A 20,430-nucleotide genomic window follows, 5' to 3' on the forward strand; every position below is an offset into this window, starting at 1 on the left:
TGACGTGGCAATTTCGAACTCTCTGATTGGTTGATTTTTCTATCCTACGTGGACGTCCTCTCCATGGCTTATATTTGCCTTTTAGTATAGTATAGATATGTTATTTTATTAAATTAATATATATATATAAACATATGTTCTACTAAAACCAAAATACTACGTAGTTTATTTATGATACATTTCCATTTTTTATTTTATTTTAGATTTTTCACTAAAGACAATAGTGTCAAATCCATTCTAATCATTTTGTTTATAATATATTTATATTTGCAATATCTTTTTTAAATAATTAATTAAAATCATAATTATTATTAAAATTATAAAATAACATTAAATATGTTTTTTATTAATTAAACATGCTTACATATATAAACCTAAATTAAAAATAAGTATATTTTTAATTCATTTTAATTTGTAAATTGAAGATCAATATAATATACTTTTTGTATTATGTAAGGTTCAAAACAATTAATTTCATGTAATCAGAGTTGATAATCCATGAATTATTAAGTTAAGTGTGATCGCTTCACATAGAATATTTTCTATAAGTTTATGAATTTTAATAGTGAATATACAGATGTGAACGTCATGGACTATTAAAGAAAAATTTCACTCTCTGCACACCACTTTATTTGTAACTAGGGCCGGCCCGCCCTACGGGCGGGAAGTTATAATAAAAACTATTTTATTATTTTGAATAGTGTTTATCTTTTTATTTAAAAACTAACTAGATTCTAACCCGCGTTAAAACGCGGGATTATTTTTTATAAAATGGTGTTAGAATTTTTTTACAGTTTCATTAAATTTTAATCTAGAATATATAGTTTGTAGTTCAGTTACTTATTTGTTTTGTTAGTAAATCTTTTTTAATGTAATTATTTTGTTTTTATTAGAATATTAGGATGAATTTGTTCCAGTAAATCTATGTCAAAAACATAATTTAAACATTTCGTGCTTGAAATATTTAATATTGGTTACCTGCATCTAACCTTATATGCTACCAATAGATTGATATATACGTATAAAATAGACAATAGCTTAGTTAAACCAATTCTCTATAGCACCAGTTATAAATTACCATCGCATACATTAAAATCTTGATAAATAAAATGCTCGAATTAGTCTACGTAGCAGTGAAAAATATAAAGAGACATAATAAAATGATTTCAGGTATACTATATTGTATTGTGTATGTCATATTTAGAGATAGATATTTTTGTATGTCGAAACTAAATGTCACTTGGTAAAAATATCGGTCATGTTTGTTGATTTTCAAATAATTGGTAAGCAAAATGAATTAGTGTAACAGAATTTTCAGATTTATATATTTAATATCCAATCTAATTTATCATTAACGAAAAAGTGCATAGATCCAAAATTCAAATGACAACATTTTATCAATAAATATAAGTAGGACCCTAAATAAATAAATTATATTATTTAAATGGATTTTGAACCATAGTTTATCATGTAAAATTATCATTATGTATGTAGTTGGACATCATATTTATTAAACAATATTAAAAAAATTACTTTGCAAAAAGTTATTATTACAGTTTAGTCTGAAAATGTTTAGTCGGATACATATGAACTTACTATATTTTCAAAAACATAAATTTATATATTTACATTGGGTGGTTTGCAAATCAGTTACTTTTTTGTCAACAAAATGATAAAATCTTGATTTTAGTCTTGACTAAAATCACGCTTTTATCATTTTGTTGACAAAAAAGTAACTGATTTGCAAATGAAAATAATTAAATCTTCATCATATTGTTAGAAAATAAGTTCAAAATTATAAATATTAAACGTAACAAAGGTTAAAATTTGTTATATAACCTATTATGAGATATGGTAGATGTTTAATAAATCTTGACCTCTTGTTATTATCGTTTGTCTAGGTTAGATTTACAAAAGATTCTTTGATTGATACTTGATAGTAATTCTAACAATATTAAGTTAGTTATCTAAAGTTCATCGTGGTTCTAAAGTAATTGTTTCTGTTTTTTTTTGTTAGCATATTTTAGGAAACGATTTGGTTATTTTAGATAATATTGTTAGAGCTTTAAAAACTATAAGAAGATGAAATAAAAATCACTTTTTTTTTAAAATTTTGTTAGCGTAATGTTAGAAAATTTATTGTTTGGTCTAGTTAAGATTGTTAGAATCTAAGTTTGAAAAAAAAAACTATTTGTCATTTAAACGCTTTATAAATACCGTATAAATACTTTATAAACCATAACCATATTATTCTGCTGTTACCAAAAAACATTACAGTGTACTACTGAACAGTGTATATACGGGTGTACCAACCGTATTTTAGAACACTGAGTTTTTCTAATATGCATGAATGATAAATGTTTATGCATTTGTTTTCATTTCTCTTTGCATGGAACCAAAATATTTCTTTTTATTCATGACGAAGAGAAGTCATGGAGAAGAAGTAGCAAATGTCTATATATCAGATTATTTCTAATGAGGACCTACCCAACTTTCATAGATTCAAACATGAGACAATGAGGAGAGGAAAAAACAAATGAAATGTGTGTATACATATTGTGTAAATGTTTGTATTAATTATAATATACCGTAAAGGATTAGACACAGTTGTATTAATGAACTTTGAAAGATTCAAATATAATTTATTCATGCTTGAACTTATAAAGGTGAAGGTTCAAATATAACTATGTTAGCGTATTTTGACGTTAGTGTATTATGGGTAGTCGACAGAATATTTTTAGTTAGAGGGGAAATATATTTTGTAATGTTAATCTAATAGTAATGAATGTCATATATTTTCTAGTAAGAATTGAATAGGTCCAAATTTAAATGACAACATTTTTAAGTAGATAAAAAGTAGGACTCTATTTTAATAGATTAGATTTAAGTTAGCACTTAGTGCTTTAACCCAAAAATAGTACTTAGAGTTATGATATAACATAATTCTATTTGTAATAGTTTTCGAATGGTGTCGTGATTTTGTATTTAGTCATTTGATGATGTTGCGATTTGTTTAAAATGAAGAAGTTGTTATTAGAACAGTCGCAACACTTTTGAAAGTCACATATTTAGTTACCATTAGGAATTCTATAATGTATGTGAGGAAATATTATTTATTGAGAAAATGCGATGTGTGTATATTTCTTGTGTAGACGAATAATTTTAGTACTATTTGATTAAATATAAGAACTTGTTGAGTGGGGTTCATATGAACTTTTTTAGCATGTCTTCTTAAATTAAAATTGTTGAAAGTGTCTATATTCACCTGTTCTTTTAGCTTACAACTTTATATCTTGAATATTTGCACCATTTTAAGTGATTTTGATGGGAGATCCCGGAAGTTATAGAGGAAAAAATTGGATGTTGAGAGTTTTGCTTACCGTGGTGGTATGTTTGACCAATTAGATTTAGCTACTGATCCCAAAACTTTTATATGAGAAGATTTGTTATGTTCTCTATGTTTATTTTTTTTATAATATTCAAAAATAAAAGATTCAAAATTTTGCTATGTTCTTTATGTCTGGCAATTAGATTATATATCTTAAACAAAAGCATTAAGAACACTTGATCAGCCACTAAATCCAAGTATGCATTACGTAATAAGTCTTCCCATTTCCGTAAGAAAGATATCAAAATAATTACGCATCAAGCCAAAGAGTGCAATTCTGGAAAACGCTCTTGGCTAACCAACTCCAGATTCGATTCCACAAATGAAAATAGTATGCAAAGATGAAATCGAAGGAAAATATATTAATGTCATAATTGAACAATTGAGATGTTTTGCGGAGAAGCTCTAACGAAGATTTAGCTTTCCGTTTTTTCTCTCTCTGTCACGTTCTTCGATGGATCCATCAATGTCACAACCGCACCGTGTGTACTTACTGAGACCAGTGTCTCAGTTTCTCTCTGACACACCGAAAGAAATATCGAAGCTACCTTCTCTCAGTTTCTAGCTTGCTCCATCTCGAGAATACCTATCAATATGCCGGTAGAATATTCGTGTCGACTATCTTGGCTTTAGTGTCTAGGTTACTTGTACGGTTTGAGATTATTTTTCAATCTTGATCAACGCTGAAGCATCTTAACCAATGCAGCATCTATATTAGATGTAATCGCGTTTCCATGATAAATAGATCGTACAATGCTGCCATTGCATTTTTTTTTCATCCCTTTTGGGGACCCGTTTTCGGGAAGATCCAGTTTGGAAAGTAACGCACTACCTATGATGATCTTGTTCTCATCAGTTAACAAAGAGTCTCACTGCTGTGTTTTCTCTTGATTCCATGGTTCTAGCTCTAAGGACTTGAGTTATGACTCTTGGTACATTACTTTTTATTTCTAACTAAACATAAGAATTGTTTAGCAAAAGACAAAATTGGCTTTACACTTTTTAATACATTTAGGGTATCCCTCATTTTTAGCTAACTTCAACAATCAAAGCTTTAAAAGAGCAACGGTAAAATATGTTTAGCATTGTAGTTGGATTTTCAGCAGAACTTTATAATTATTTTTATAATTTATGTATTATTAAGTTATATCTGTAATATTTTTTTGGTTGTTTTATATCATTTTTTGTTAATTTTTCTATGTTTGAGTTTTATGACCAGAAAATAAAATTTAAATTCCATGAAATGTACAGAAACATAGATTTTGTTTTGTTCTTATAAGAAATTTCTATCTGTTTTTGAAATTTATGTATTTTGCATTTTATTACTTGAATTCTGTAAAAAAATGTTATATTTAACATATTGATGTCAATAAATTTATTTAATTGAAAATGAATCAATTATAAAAGATAATTTATGAAGTATTTGACCTTTTTAAACATTTTGTTAAAAAAAGATAGATTAATACAAATGTCAAACCTAAATTGATGATGTGCTCATGTTGTATGAAAAGGTATAACTTTCATATAAATACCAATAATGCATAATACATAGTTTTGAAAGAGAAGATATTATTTCCTATCGAAAGTATAATATTGTGAACGTAAACGGCTATTATTGTTGTTGTTACTAACCAAATAGAAACAATATATAATAATAAAAGAAAAATTACAAATATACGACAATTTTCAAAGACTATGGTACAAAGGTTCTATTTTCCTTCTTTTAAAAGTTGAGGGACTTGATACCACAAATAAAGACAAAGAGCAGTATCCATCCTATGTGGACAGCAGCTACAACTTGTAAGAAGTCATGTTCGAACACGAACCCATCTTTCAGCAAACTTTTAACGCTCATGTCTCCAACGCAATTGATCTGCACTACTGAATCTTTGTTTCCTACCTGAGATGTGATGATACAAACGGGAGATTATACAATAGGTACGGTGCGTAAAAACACCAACTCGTGATTAAAAATTCAAAGAATGGATCTATCCTACAACATACCAACATGGCTGGGGAACCAAGAAATAAAAATAAAACAAAACAAAAGAGAGAAAGTAACCTCTCCAATCTTCTTCTTCATCGTATCCTCAAGTTTGGCGGGTGTGACGTGTGAATATTCTTCAAAGAAATCAAGAAAGATTCTCTCGATATCTTGAACCGAATACTTCAAGTAGTTCTCAGGGTCTCTTCCACTCTCTATATGACCCCTGAAACTTCCAAGAAACGATTTATCTGAGACCTAAACCAAGATGCAGATTTACCTGTATAAGAACAGTTGCGAGGATACCTAAACTCCACAAGTTCATTGTAAGGGTGCCACAGATTGTCATTAATAGCCTTGATTACAAAAAGTTCAGCTTCTAGCTCTCCAAGCTTGACCTGAAAAGGGAAACGAAAGAAATCAAGTATAGGGATGACGAAATGGGAAGCAATGACTGTCCAACAAATTAAAAACAAAAGCAAGCATATGGGTTTACCTCAACATCATCCAAACATATCTTTCATGCCACCTCTCCCCATTTTTTATCTGCATAAAAAAATCAAAGTTCAAAGACAAACTTCAAACAGAAACAGATTACAATGGACAATCATATAGCTGGTAGAGAGATGATCACAGACAGAGGGAGAGCCTCCAAGAATCTGATGACACACACTTCGGCGGTGGAGACGCAATTCGACGGTTGAGTCAAATCGATAGAGGAGAGTCGTTCATATTGCTCTGAGTCACATCAAAACCGCTTATGGAATATATTGAACCCGCGTTGATAAGATGATTGTACACAGTGGCTTGAATGAGGGCTGACTGCAATACATAAACAAAAGGAGTGAAAATCAACAAAAAAAATTGAATTCAAAAGCATCTCCCATAAGCGAATTCAGAGGATTGTGTCAGAGAATGCTAACTTTTTATGGCCGCAGATAGACCGCCTTGGAGAAGATACATTTAGTGTGAGGATCACTGCTCCAGCTGCAAGTAGCAAAGGCAACGACAAATACTTCGGACTGAAAATCACAGAAGAAAGAATAAGAACAAATGCAGTAGACAATGAAGATATATATAAGTAACTAGAATCGGCCCGCCCTACGGGCGAGATATATTTTACTCGTGATTTAGATTATTATTTTTTTGTATGATTTTGTGGTTTGCGTTTTATGTGTGCATTTCAAAAGATGTGTATGATAATGATATTTGTCTTTTAGAAAATTTCGGGTGAAGAAGAATTACATGATAAAATATAGTATTTTTCTTGTATACTATAGTTGTTTGTCAAAATAATAATAATAGTTTCTATATTAAGGAGATGTGGCATTAATATGCAGTAGGGGCTCCAAATGGTCTTCATGTTATTTTTTTTAACAAAAATTTGATCACATATTCGGTGCGTTAATTGTAGTTCGTAATATTTTAGGTTCGGAAAGATTGGAGTGTGGTAACTTTTTGTGTATGTTATAAGAGTAATTATATTTTACGTTGAAATCATAGTCTTTCGACATGCTATTGGAGTGGAGTGGTGATTATTTGGAGTTGCATTTCTTATTAAAAGTATAGTGTTAATTGAATGCGAAGAAGGTAGTAAAGCAAAGCTAATCAAAATAAGAAAACATTGAAACCAGAAAATATAAGAACTGAGTAGTGGTTAATGAGTGTAGTTACTTGTTACTCACCGTAAAACCAACTCCAAGAACTTTTCCATTTGTTTATACTAATAACAATCACTGCATTGATTTTACAGATTATTGGGATGACACTTTCTTGGTGGCATAATAAAGATCATATTAGTTTCATAACAATTCTTTTTCAATATAGAAATGTCGCGTATTGAACATTTGGTTAGTATTGATATATACTATTTTATTAATTTAAGTTGTTGTTTGTTTGTAAGTAATTTTTGTTTTGAATTTTTGCTTCTATGGCATCATCATCTGAATTGTCACTTTTGAATAACTTGTATCTAACAACTAATGTATATGACTCTTTTTGAAGTTCTCGTCAGCCGTAAGGCCTTTGCATAATTTCCAGAAAGGACATCTCAACTTTGGTGAGAAATTAGCAATCCAAACATTAGCCATCCAATTGGATTGAAAATAGGTGTTCCGGGTTGGAATATTGTTCCTAGTGTTCATCGGTCTTATTTCTTAAGTTTAATGTTGGGTGATATTCAGTTTTGTTAAAATTAGCTGCTATTATTTGTTAGGAACAAATATCAACATCTCTGAACCGTTTTTTGCTTGGTCTTGACTCTTAAGTATATGATTTCAGATTCTGAGGGGCGGGGGGGGGGGGGGGGGAGAGATTGAAAATGTTTTTTTTTGTTTATTAGGGATCAGTTACCAAGATGTTTTTGTCAAGATTTGGAGACCAATTGGTTTCTTTGAAGAGATCGAAGTTCCATTCGAATTAAATTAAATATTTTTTGTTCTATAAACAGAGAGGACTTTTTTTTTTTAAAAAAACAACTAACACTTTCTTAAAAAACATGAAATATGGGTGGCAGAGATTTTAATCATATTTATAGAGTAAGCTATGTATTTATTATGCACATATCTGTATATTTTTAACTAGGGTTGGCCCGCCCTACGGGCGGGATATTAGTTAATTTGATATTCACTAAATGCTCGAGTTGAAATTTGTTTTAAGATTCAAGAATTTGGTTATCTGTTATGTCTTACTTATTAGTATACGGTGGTATAATTGTTTTTCGATTATTCTTGCTTTGGTATTGTATCAAATTAACTAATTGCCCAACTCATAATTATAGATGTACAAATATGGATTTGTGATAAAGTTTGATAACAATACTGTTTTTTTTTTAATTATTATTCATAGTGGAGTGTGCATGTGTCAGAAAGAGGCCTATAACAACTTTTATGTTTTTGTGTATGGATTTTAAATATATATTATTTTGTATAATGCATACTTGCTCTACAACATTTGCTTGTAGACTAAAAAAATTATTTTTTATATTTTTAAAAGAGAAAATATTTAGTTTAGAATATAACATGGACATATGTATTGACTATATATAGAAGTTGGGTGTTATTTTAAAATGACATATGTATAGAGATTTTTCAACCATTACTTCACTGGCACAAAATATTTATAACTGTAAATACCTTCTTTTAAAAGCAAAACTAATAAAAGCGTGTACAACAAATATATTTTGATATATATTATATGCATCAAGTTATAAAGGTTAGAAACATTGCAAAACTGTTTGGAGCAAAGTTTTTAACTTCACGATCTTCATCTTGACGTCAGTTCAGTGTCGGCCCTAGCCACAAGTAGAAGAAGCATGAGCTTCCAGCTGACACGATAATAAGTATTTTCGCGGCCATATATTTATAAAAAGTGACTTTAGCTTAGTGGTTCTAAGAGAAATTATTAATGCTAGAGGTGCTGGGTTCGATTACCCTTATCTGCATTCATTTAATTTTGGTCTTAAATATAAAATGGGACACGTGTCACTTCCAGAACGCACGAATTGATGACGTGGCTTCACGGGAGAGAGGCGAACATTTCTTTATATATATAGATTAGTCAAAGATTGTTGTAAAGAAAAATTCATTTTAATAATTTTTTTAATTTTATTTATGTAGGCTAGAAAATTATTTACAACCAAATAAATGGGAATATAATCTCTTATATGATTTCAACAACATGACATAGAATCTAGGTTTTGACATATCAACACTTACCAGTTACCACCAATTAACATCGTAATTTTCTGTTATTTACTTGATTTATTTACTTTTATATAAATTTTGATTTTCATAATAAAATATGAGCATGTATGGGTTATCAGCGGTAAGATTCGTTTATGACTAAAATAAAAGTTGTTTTCGACATCTTCAAGACATTTTTATATTTATATCTATAATAATATTTAGAGATATATATATATGCTTTAGCCCAATTGTATTAATTATCTTCTAAAAGAACTATTTTTTCTTCTATAAACATAATATGTTTTCGTACTTTATGATGAAATGTTATTTTACATAAAAGAATTAAAGTAAATTTAAATTTTATTGTTTCTTTTAAAATATAGTAAAATACGTTAGAAATTGTTTTATGTTAACCAATTGATGATTATCTATGTCAGATACTCAGACAGTAGAACTTTGTAGCATAAGTGGAATTCAAAAAAAGTAAATGACAGTATTTGTTTTTATGAAAACTATTAAAAATATGATGGCAAAAAATAACGATCGCTAGGGAATCAATTGATGAAATAGAAACCTTCGCTTTGGGTATCATTGTAACATATAAACACATTTTACATATTTTTAAAACTATCAAATAGGTATAGTAAAATAATAGTTGTAAATGAACTCATAAAAATGTATAAGAATGAATGAACTCAGACAAATGTATATGTCAACAGAGCAATTACGATTACGTACACTTGGCATCAAATAAGAGTCATAAGAAATAAACACCAAAAAACGAAACACAGATACTAAAGCCCTTTCCCAGAAAAAAACGAAAAAAAAAGAAGAAAAAAAAGAAGAGAAACACAGATAACATTTCAAGTTCTTCACCGTTCTCGGAGCAATAGTTGGCTTTATGCCTTCTTCCACCTGGTGTCATCATCATTATTGTAATTAAAGCTATAACTCCATTTATTATGTGAATCAGTATCATCAATCCCATTAACCGTAGAAGCTCTTCGTGGTTTCATAAGCTACTTGTCGGGTCCCTTGTGAAGTTAGTTATAACAGCTTCAGACCACACATAATGCCATAGTACGATTGTAGCAAACACATTCACAGTACCTTATGTTTTAGCAGGCTTGTTTTCCTCTGCCAATTGCAACACAAAAATATCTCTGTAGAATTAAAATCCATGTCATTGTCGTACGGGATAACTAAAAGTCTGAAGACAAATATCTCTGTTTTAAAGGAGATGGAAATACTTAAATATGATGTACCTGATGTGTGCGTGAGAAATCCTAAGAAGTGGCAATGATTCAAAGTACATGCCAAGAAGGAGTCACATGTGCTCTTGTTTCTCTTGTCCTAGAGTTGACCATGTTGTAACTACAAAGAAAGATTCAACGTAGGGATAGGGTTAATGCTTTCTGCAATCTCAACAAAACTGGTCTTCTCTCTGAGAACCTAATAGAAACGGGGCGTCGAGTTAATAGAAATAATTAGTCTAGTTTTGGTGTAAAATATAAGAGCATAAGTTAAGAAAAATATACCTTCTCATCCACCAAAGCAATATAAACAGCCATGAGATCACCACCCTTATTCACATTATTTGCTTCCCAAAAATGCAGAGATCATCAGAGGACTGGGAAGTTGTTGTTAATGATGGTGTTATAGACGACGTTTGGACTCAACGCACTTGTTTAACGTCTCCGGATTTCTTTCGCCGGTATGTGGAGACCAAAGGATAAGACACGACTGCTCAGTTACACCAGGATATGTAACACCATATTCTGTCAAACCATTCCTCTTCCCGACCTCCATAAACATGGCCTCTCTCCTAATCTCTCCCTCAACCACCATCTCAAACTCCCTGAGTCCACTCTCTCCTAGCTCGATCCCACTACGGTGGTCTTAAAACAGTCACCGTCTCCTCCCTAACTGCCGGGAAGAAACCAATCTTCTTCGCTAGCCCATGAGCTTTCACTCCAACCTGCTCGCAGAAACACGTCCATAGATACGTTAAAGCCGGAGAGCTCAAATCCAAAAAAATGAGGGCAGTAACAACGGAAAGTGAAGACTGAAATGATGAATTATACGATACAAACTCAACTATTTATAGTTGCAGATTCATTGTCTTGAAGAAGAAGAGATGCACTGAATGAGTTAATATTAACTTACATTCACGCACACCGTTTCAGAAATTGTGAAGAAAGCTCAGGCGTCACTGTGGCCGCCGAACGCAGAGGAGAGAAGAACACACGTGTCTCGCGCTATCAGATTAGGGTTTCACACACGGGCTTCTGGACCTTACAAAACATCTGAAATGAAGCCCAATAATATTAAACAACACATAACAATTAAAAAGCCCAGCCGATTTCCAAGTAATGAAGTGTTGCGTTTTAGTCTGCGGGACAGGTGTCAACAGTACATAACTCGAATTAGTGAGCTGGAATCCTAGGTGGACACCCTCGGAGAGATTCAAACTCTTTTTTATATATAAAGATGCTGTATGACTTTAGGGACTCTAAGTCCGAGATGAAAAATGCAAGGAAAGGACGATTTTAAATGGAAATGAAAACAAAAATGTAGCTAATATCCATAAGAATTAATAACATTTGGACATTGCCAAAAGCGAACAGAGATATCTTTTTAGATATATCACGCATATATCAAAGTGCATTCAGACATAAGAAAAAGAACAAAACAGCCTTCTTCTAACCTATTGATTACACATTTTCTTACTCAGTATGTTCATAAATATCACTACAGAAACCATTTTCAAGCAGGAATATCTGAAAGACCGACTAAAACCATTGTTTTGGACACATAGCTTTCGTGACTACAACATTTAATGGTAAACTTTAAAATATGGTTAATCGCATATCGGATCATAGACATCAACTGCTGCTCAAGCAAGACAGTAGAGAGCCATGAAACTGAAAATTACAGGTATAAGAGAGCACCACATTATGTTGTTTATTGCTCACTGAATCAGTTCTGTGTTAAATCAAAAACTAACAGCAGTGCACTGTCTAGGGATGCCTTAGCCTAAGCATCATTCTAGAGAAACTCCGAAATCAACAAAGATACCACCTTTAACTTTAAAGCTAAGATTTTGATTACCTTCTTGACGGAGGCAGACCAAGAAAGCGTAAGCCCCAAGAACACAATGAAGAAAAACGGTCCCCACGGATCCCAATCCCTAAACGCCTTCCCAAGATCCTCTCTATTTGGATTCGGAAACACCACCAGCTTCAGATTACTCACGATAATCGACATATCCCTCTTCACCGTATCCCACACCGGCTCCGTCAACATGTTCGGCGGAGACCCAAACCCGCTCCCGCTCCCACCGATGGTTCTCAACCTTCGAAATGCCGAAGTTACCTGCCGGCGGAAGCGACAGAGGGGCTGGAACGGGCGGCACTTTCTGGGAGGTGGAGGAGGAAGACGCCGGAAGCGAAGGGAGGTTGGATTGGACAAAAGGAGAGTAGGATGAGACGGGTATTGAGGGACGGATCGGGCTCGTTATTACAGTGAATTAGATAGAGGAAGAAGGAGTTTTTTTTTGGGTGAGCATCAGTATTAGGGTTCGCGTAAGCTTCTTCTGAAAACATAACGCAAGGTTTCAAAATAAAGCCCAAGACACGAAGTTAAGCCCAAGACAAAACCTGTTTAAATGAAACGACGCGGATCGAAGTTGTGTACACGCGTCGCGTCTATAACAAAAGACTTTCCACGTGGACACTGCGGGAGGGACTCGAACAATTTTTTATATAATTAGATTAGGTGCATACACAAAACATTGTGTTGCATATTTAACAATATTTTAAGACACTGATGTCCCTATCTATACAATCTTCATTCTATAACCTAAAAGATTTGTAATCGCTGCATAAGATTTTATTTAGATTTTCATATCCTCCACTGAATCCTCTTGTGAGACATAGTGAATCTTATTTTTTAGTTACACATAACTTTTTTCCTTATAAGACTTCGTTTGAAATTCGAAATCATCTTTCATCAATTAATTATCCTTCTTCCTTCATTCTAACTTTTATTCTCTTTGACCGGTGTACCCTTTTTCCTGAGTAATTTTTGCGTAGAAAATGGATCATGGAATAGAGGTTACCCCTTCTTGTACCATACCTGAGAGGATCTTTAGCTCTTTCCATTGAATAAGGTAACATCTGTTCAACCCAATATTAATTATATTGTTAGGGTCATATTCTATATAGAGGTTTTCTAAAAATATGCATTGCAAAACTTATTATTTTCACTTGTATAATAGATCTCTCTTTTACGGTTATAGAAAAAAAGCCACCCTGCTTTTATTCCGGAGAAGCATGTATTAAAAACAATATGGGACATCGATTTATAACAGTGAAACATTTCAGATGTTGTCTTTTGTTTCTAATCTTTTTAGTGATTCAATGTGATCATTTTCTGCAGGAGATTTCTCAGAACAGCTCTTGCTTATGATATGCAGAAACCAAGTCACAAAATGGAGTTTCTAGTGAATTATCTAATGGAACTGACGTTAATAGATAATGAGTTCTTGAAGTTCTTTCTCCAGTCATTGCTGCTTCTGTTGTTTTCTTTGCTAAGTGGAACTGAACCATTAAGTAGAAACATGTATATTTTTATTTTTGGGATGGAAATGTTGTTGTGATATACCCAATATAGAACAATTGAATATGATTAAGTTAATTGAATCACTTTGATATATATGCTCAATCTGAAGGCTTTTTCCATCTCTACAATAACTTTATCAGATAAACATAGTTTTTCTTATATAGTTAGTATCATACTAAAATCGCATGTTATCTCTTCATTCCAATTCTAGCATTTTGTTTCTTAATGAAAAATAAACTCAAACCACAGATAAATATCATCATCATTAAATTTGCTATCAGTTATCTATTATATTAAAATAGAAGTCACAACTTCTATTCATGTGTGATTTTTCATTTTGGACCATCTACTAGAAAGTTATCATATTTAATCTATCTATCAATGTTAATATTATTTTCATATTATCTCGTCATCTATACATTCATCTATCATTAATTAGGTCGACGTCTATACAAGAATATAACTAATTAACGTCTCACAAGTTTTACTCTTTAACAAAATAATCTAATATCAACTTCCTAAATTCTATGACTTTTAATGAATATCATCAAGTGAAGGTCAATTCTTCTTAATAAACTTTTGTAACTCAGATTACAGCCAATCATCTTTCCATGTCTTCGCATCCAGTTCGAAATCGATGGGTATGATAATCTTCAGTGGAGAGATTATCCAAGAATTTTTTTGTCACTCCGGTGGCTGTTTATCCAGCCCAGGAAAGCAAATACCAATAAACACTGATTGAAATAGAGGATCTATTTGCCATTGCATTATTTTGATTGCTAGCCTTAAACTTCTGTTAATAATCTTATTATTTAATGAACTGAACACAATAAGCATTTGGAGAAGATGAACATGGAGCACTGTTTACGTAAAAATTACAATCCCATAAGCCTAAATCATGCATAATAACATAAGATATTATTTTGGAAATAATTTAGTGTTCTACCAAGAATATTGTAGGTAATATCTTCAATATAACTAATTTGTTAAGTTGATAAACCAAGAATATAGTGATCATGCCATTAAGAAGATAAACTCAACAATATTGTTAAACTAAAATCTTGAAGAGATAAATTGTTTCTTACCATTATGGTTCAAAGAAAATCTAAAACCAAAATATATTGTTTCTTACATTTTCGACTTACCTTCAAGGCTACGTTTTTCTAAAATGAAAATTCAGTCGATATATACTCATCTTTAATTACTTTCTATAAAGTTCTTAAAACTGTGGTTCAAGGAAAATCTGTTTAACTTTAAATTTCATTGTTACCTAAATTTTCGACTTAACTTGAAAGCTACTAATCCTTTTACAAAAAAAAAAAAAAATACTTTAAAACTATGATTAACGTCGCCGAACTGTCAACTATAAATATAGACCTTGCGTTTCATTCTCTTCAACATCACAAATTCAAGGCAAAAAATGTTTAACAATAAAAGTCTAACTCTACTTAACAAAGTTAAGCCTTATAAAGATGGCTGGTGTATTCAAGATAAGTTATTTCATTCATGGAAGAAAAAAATACCAGTTATGGTGGGGATTCTCTGGAATTTATCTTGATAGATGAAACTGTAAGTTAAATTAGAGTTTTAGATAGATTAGGTATCTATGCATGGTGTTAAAATCCAATGTTCTTGCAAAATACACTACATGCAATATGTTCAACGCAATTTCCCCTTAGGAGAATGGCGACACAAAAATAAAACGTTCTGATCATCAGTCCGATGATAACTTCATAAATTAACAAAAGTTTTATCTAAGATCAATAATACATATCATCAAACAAATACATTTTACAAACAATTATAACATAAGAAAAATTATAATTTTGAAATATAAAAAGTGAAAAACACACCCACGCGATTGCATGGGTCAGGATTTAGTTTTAGTTATTTTATTAACTTCACTCAATAATACAAATGTTATCAGCCTATGTCATTTCAAAAAAACGATACCCGAAAGGAATAACCAGTACCTATATGGATAGTCAATGTTCATGCCTAACTGATTTTATAAACTAATAGAAAATGACTCTTTCAATGTGTGTGGCTAAATTAAATGAAATATAAAGAGTTTTTTATTTAGTAAAATAAATATATGGAGTGAAAAATTTAGTAACAATAAATGTAATACATTTTAATTTATTTTGATTTAAGTTATTATTTTATACACAAAAACATGTCTTTGAATTATATTTTTAGCTACGTAATTTTCCATCGATTGAAACTAAAATAATTTTTTTTTTTAGTAAAACACACTAAACCAAACGTTTAACCATATGAAAAACCTAGTTATTTTACATTTTTGATTTTATAATTAGCACAATGCTAATGTTGAAAACTAATAAATAAATTATTATTGATGTGATATATTGTTAAGGTAATATAATTAATGAAATTGTTAAACTGAGTGAAATATGGAAAGACAATTAATGTAATTATATTAATGAAATTATCAAAAAGGACACTATACTTCTTTTTTCTTATACTGCTATCCATGTTTACAAACAATTCTCATTTATACTGATATTTATATTTTCAAAAAGTTCCGAAAAATACTTAAATTTAATAATATAGATATATTAAATGTTAGCAAGTTACTTTTCTATAGATGTTATAATTATATTTTTTTTACACACAAATCTTTCACTCCTTGTTTTATAAAAGATTTCATCTCTTTGGCACCCTTCTGCGGCATCATGAAGCATACGCAAAGACAATTTGGACTTATATTTTATCCTCATGACTAAATACACAAATATTTGGATCAGTTACTTTGTTACCAACAATTCTATATATATGAAATTAAATAATTCTAATTTTATAGATTTTGTGTTGTTTTTAGTTGTGTTCAGCTAAAAGTTTCTTAATCATTATATAATAAGATGCAGATAAAGTAAAATAGTGGTAATTTTTGGGGTTTAGTGTGTATCCACATCAGTTCTTGGTTCGATTTTCCATGAAAAATAAATGATCAATTGTTAGTCAGTTTGGGTTTGGATTTCGGTCCAAGTAGTTTACTTGGTAGATGTAACAAATGATTGATCCATCCTTGGCATTAGTCGGAAGATATTCCAAACGCGAATCAGACAGTGTTGTACCATTTTGAGTTAGTCAATTCTATAGTACTAAAAACATTTTTAATGATGAGTTTCTTTCTGTTAGTACCTTTAACAATATTATATTAGTATTTTAAATTAATTTAATTTTTAGTAAAATTTAAATTATTAAAAAATAAAGCTGCCACCCAAAAAGGACATGTGTCTAGATAGTCTCTCCATGATTTTTGAACCATTCTTGGCATAGAGACGATTCTCTAACATTTGACTACCTTTCTCCTATTTTTAATTATTTAATGATTTTATTTGAGTGAGAGACTGTGTTCTAAGTGTGTTTTTTACGGAATGCACCGGATCGGCCGATATGGCATATTAAAAAAAAGAAGTGATTAACGAATCACACGTTTAAAGGATTCTGCTAATTGTTTTTTTCTTGAAATAGAGAATCCACTTAGGCCTTTAGTGATAATTGTGGTCCGTGAAACAGAAAGGGACGGGATATAAAGTGTCACCATTCACTTTAATTTTTTTTGTGTTTTCTGAATTTAAAATAATAAAAAAATAAGATAACACATCATGTGATGTTGTCGGGTAGTAAACGCACCTTATCCGCCCAGTACCATACTTTGCGTGAAAAATGAGTGGTTTGTGTGGTTTGTGACATTTTAAATTATTTTTCTTATTTTTAAATACAACAAAAAATAAAAAAAAATCTAGTCTATAACTAGACGAAGTACATTATCAGTTTACACACACTTAACTTCAATTATCACACTTCCTACACAATCTCGCATTCTTTCTTTCTGAAAAAAACGTTCTTTTTTGTTTTCAAACAAGAACAAGGTATGTTTTTTTTTTCTATCTGAAAAATATTAGTTTGTAATTTGTATTATGTAAGCTATTAAAAGCATATAAATTATTAAGTGAAACTATTAAAGGTACCTAAACTAATTAAAGTATGTAAGTAAGTTAACTCTTTCTACTTAAAAATATTTGTTACATATTAATGTAACCATGAAAAATATTATGTTGTTAATTATAAGCTGCAAAAAATAAAGTTGAATAATGATTAAGTGTTTGAATAATGTTTTAAAATAATTTTTTTGTTTGAGGATCCCTTTTGAAAACGGAATAAATATATATGTTACTATTTAGTTAACTGAAATTTTTGTGAACGTACGTAAAATATTTTTGTCATAAATTAGTTAGTTAACTGAAATAATAAAAGTACGTAAACTAATAAAGCTTCGTAAGTTAGTTAAGTGAAATTTTATTTCTGTATATAAATTATTTGTTATATATTAATGTAATTAATTTTACATCAACCAAAATAAGTTAAAGAGTTAATCATAAGCTGCATGTAATGAAATTGAAGATTAGTATGTATTTGAAATATGTTTTAAATAAAAAAATTGTTATGTTTGAGATTTAAAAAATATATTTGTGTTGCAAACTTAAAAAATATATGTTTTGATTATTTTAATTATATATACATTATATTTTTTTCTTTTTTTTATTAAAAATATGATTAACTATGAAACTCTAATATATTAATAATATTTGCATCATTTTTAAAATCCAGATATGTCAGAAATACGTCATGGAAACATAAATCCTTTGGGACAAAGAATTTCAAATGTTCATACTGAAACTTCTTCACGAGTAAGAAATCTGATTTTATATTCATTGAATCTATTTTAATTACATATTATTAGAAAAAATTATAAATATTTTTTTTTAATTCGTAGAACGCGTCGAGACTTAAGTGGACTTATGAACAAGAAAAAACATTGATTGAGTTGTATGATCAAGAAATTTCTATGAACAATTATACTCTTAAAGATCCTGTGGTTCTTGCTAGAGAGCATATGGTTGACAATTTCAACCGTGCATTTAATTTGAATATAAATTATGCATTTTTCAAAAACAAATTTGATGATTTCAAAAAAGCATATAAGAAGTGGAAGTTTTTAATGACTTCTACTCGAATAACGGTTGATCCGGAAACGTCAATGATTTATGCATCATATGAATAGTGGGAGGCCCGTGAATCGGTAATAATATTTATGGTTGTATTAACTAAAATAATATAACAAATATAACCAACACATTTATGATTCTTATATATGTTATATTTTTATTAGGAATGCAAAATAACAAGATCTTTTAAGAGACAACCACCGCCGTTTTGGGATGTGATGGTTCGATGTTTTGTGCTACACAATGTTTATTCGCAACCTCAACAGTCGTCACGCCAACGAGGACAACACATATTGACTTAAGGAATAGAGGAAGATGACTTATTTGATTTTTCAGAAAATGATGGTGATGACATACCTCAACATAATGTTCCTCAAACCCATGAAATGAAGAAATATATCGTGTTAACCTCAATGCCGATACACTTCCTTCACATGAATATACTTAAGATTCAACTTGGCTTCCTTCTCGAAGAGGTGAGGAACGTACAAGATTTGGAGGTCGTTCAGAAAGAACTGGAGGACGTGGCAGTACTTCTCAAACGTCTGCTAGAAACTCAGGAACTAATGTTGGAAGTACTTCAAGAGGTCATCAAAGAAGACAATCATTCGAGACTACAATACAAGACACCATTAATGGATATAAAGAATTTCAACGACAAAGTCTATAACAGCTATGCTCAAGTGCTTTTGATAAGATGATTATGATGACTTCAAAAAAGCAAAACAAATATTTCTTGCTTTGGAACTTCCCAAATTCACTAAATTTTACTGGGCTTGCATTAACTCACTTAAAGAACTGGTTTTTTGGCAAAAGTATTTCATTAATATAACTGGAAGCAATGACGAAAATATATTGCAACTAGTGGAAGGTATGACTGGTGTATCACGAAATAATGAAGATGTGCCAAAACAATTGGGCTCTAGACAGTTATTTGGGAGTCCACATTCTGGAGGTTTATCATCTCGTAGTCCATTTTTAGTGGGTAATAGTTCTAGAGAAAACAATTTTCAAAACTAGAGTGCACCACCGACTGCACAGCAATGGGGTACATCTCCAAATGTGCAACACTAGGGAACACCACCAAATGTTAAATATTGGGGGGACACCACCAAACGCTCAACCATGGGGTGTACCTCCAAATGGTCCAAGTTGGAACACACCTCCAAATGCTCAACAATGGAGAGCGCCACCATATCCTCAACAATGAAACATTCCACAAAATTTTCATCATGGTCAGCAACCATCAAATTTTCATCAAGCCGCTTCTTCTGGAACAACACCAACAAATGTTCACTACAGATTTACAGCTGGAAATCAAGGTGGAAGTCCGCTGAATATTCATCGAAATTATTCAGAAGGTGCAAGTATAGATTCTTCACCAAAGGTTCACCAATCACCATCAACTAGCATCAGTTTGACTAATTATTTTGAAACAGGAAGCACATCACAAAGACCGAGACGTGGAAGTATATTCAATATTTAGAGAACTACAGAAGAACCTAATGAAGTGAATCAAAGTGGTTCAGGAGACGAAGAGTAGCGATCTGATTGTCATATTTTAATATTGTGATATAATATTATTGTTTTTGTTGTGTGTTAATAGGTTTTCATGTGTTGTAAAATACTTTTATATTATTTTCGTATGTTAATGGATTGTCATATTCTAATGTTCTAAAATATATATATATATATATATATATATATATATAT

At 30.8% G+C, this 20,430-nt stretch overlaps 1 protein-coding gene and 1 long non-coding RNA gene across 5 annotated transcripts; one reads left to right on the forward strand and one right to left on the reverse strand.

Moving 5' to 3' along the window:
• Positions 1-9,720: 9,720 nt before the first annotated feature.
• On the reverse strand, positions 9,721-11,375 carry LOC106347572. 4 transcript variants are annotated; one of them, XR_001270737.3, is made up of 4 exons: positions 11,225-11,375; positions 10,597-11,036; positions 10,324-10,432; positions 9,721-10,221 (listed from the first exon to the last, which is right to left on the reverse strand). It is a non-coding gene; the product is annotated as an uncharacterized LOC106347572 (long non-coding RNA). The 4 variants fall into 4 exon arrangements; XR_001270738.3 differs by having other exon boundaries at positions 10,324-10,510; XR_001270740.3 differs by having other exon boundaries at positions 10,324-10,510; positions 11,157-11,317.
• A 1,045-nt stretch (positions 11,376-12,420) lies between these two features.
• LOC125609934 lies at positions 12,421-20,389 on the forward strand. Its single transcript, XM_048781553.1, is given in 4 exon segments — positions 12,421-12,515; positions 13,499-13,671; positions 19,167-19,409; positions 19,412-20,389. Coding segments are annotated over 4 exon segments (837 nt in total). The 3' UTR covers positions 19,738-20,389.
• Positions 20,390-20,430: the final 41 nt, after the last annotated feature.

This window comes from Brassica napus, chromosome A6 (assembly GCF_020379485.1).
Source record: "Brassica napus cultivar Da-Ae chromosome A6, Da-Ae, whole genome shotgun sequence".
Lineage (NCBI taxonomy): Eukaryota > Viridiplantae > Streptophyta > Magnoliopsida > Brassicales > Brassicaceae > Brassica > Brassica napus.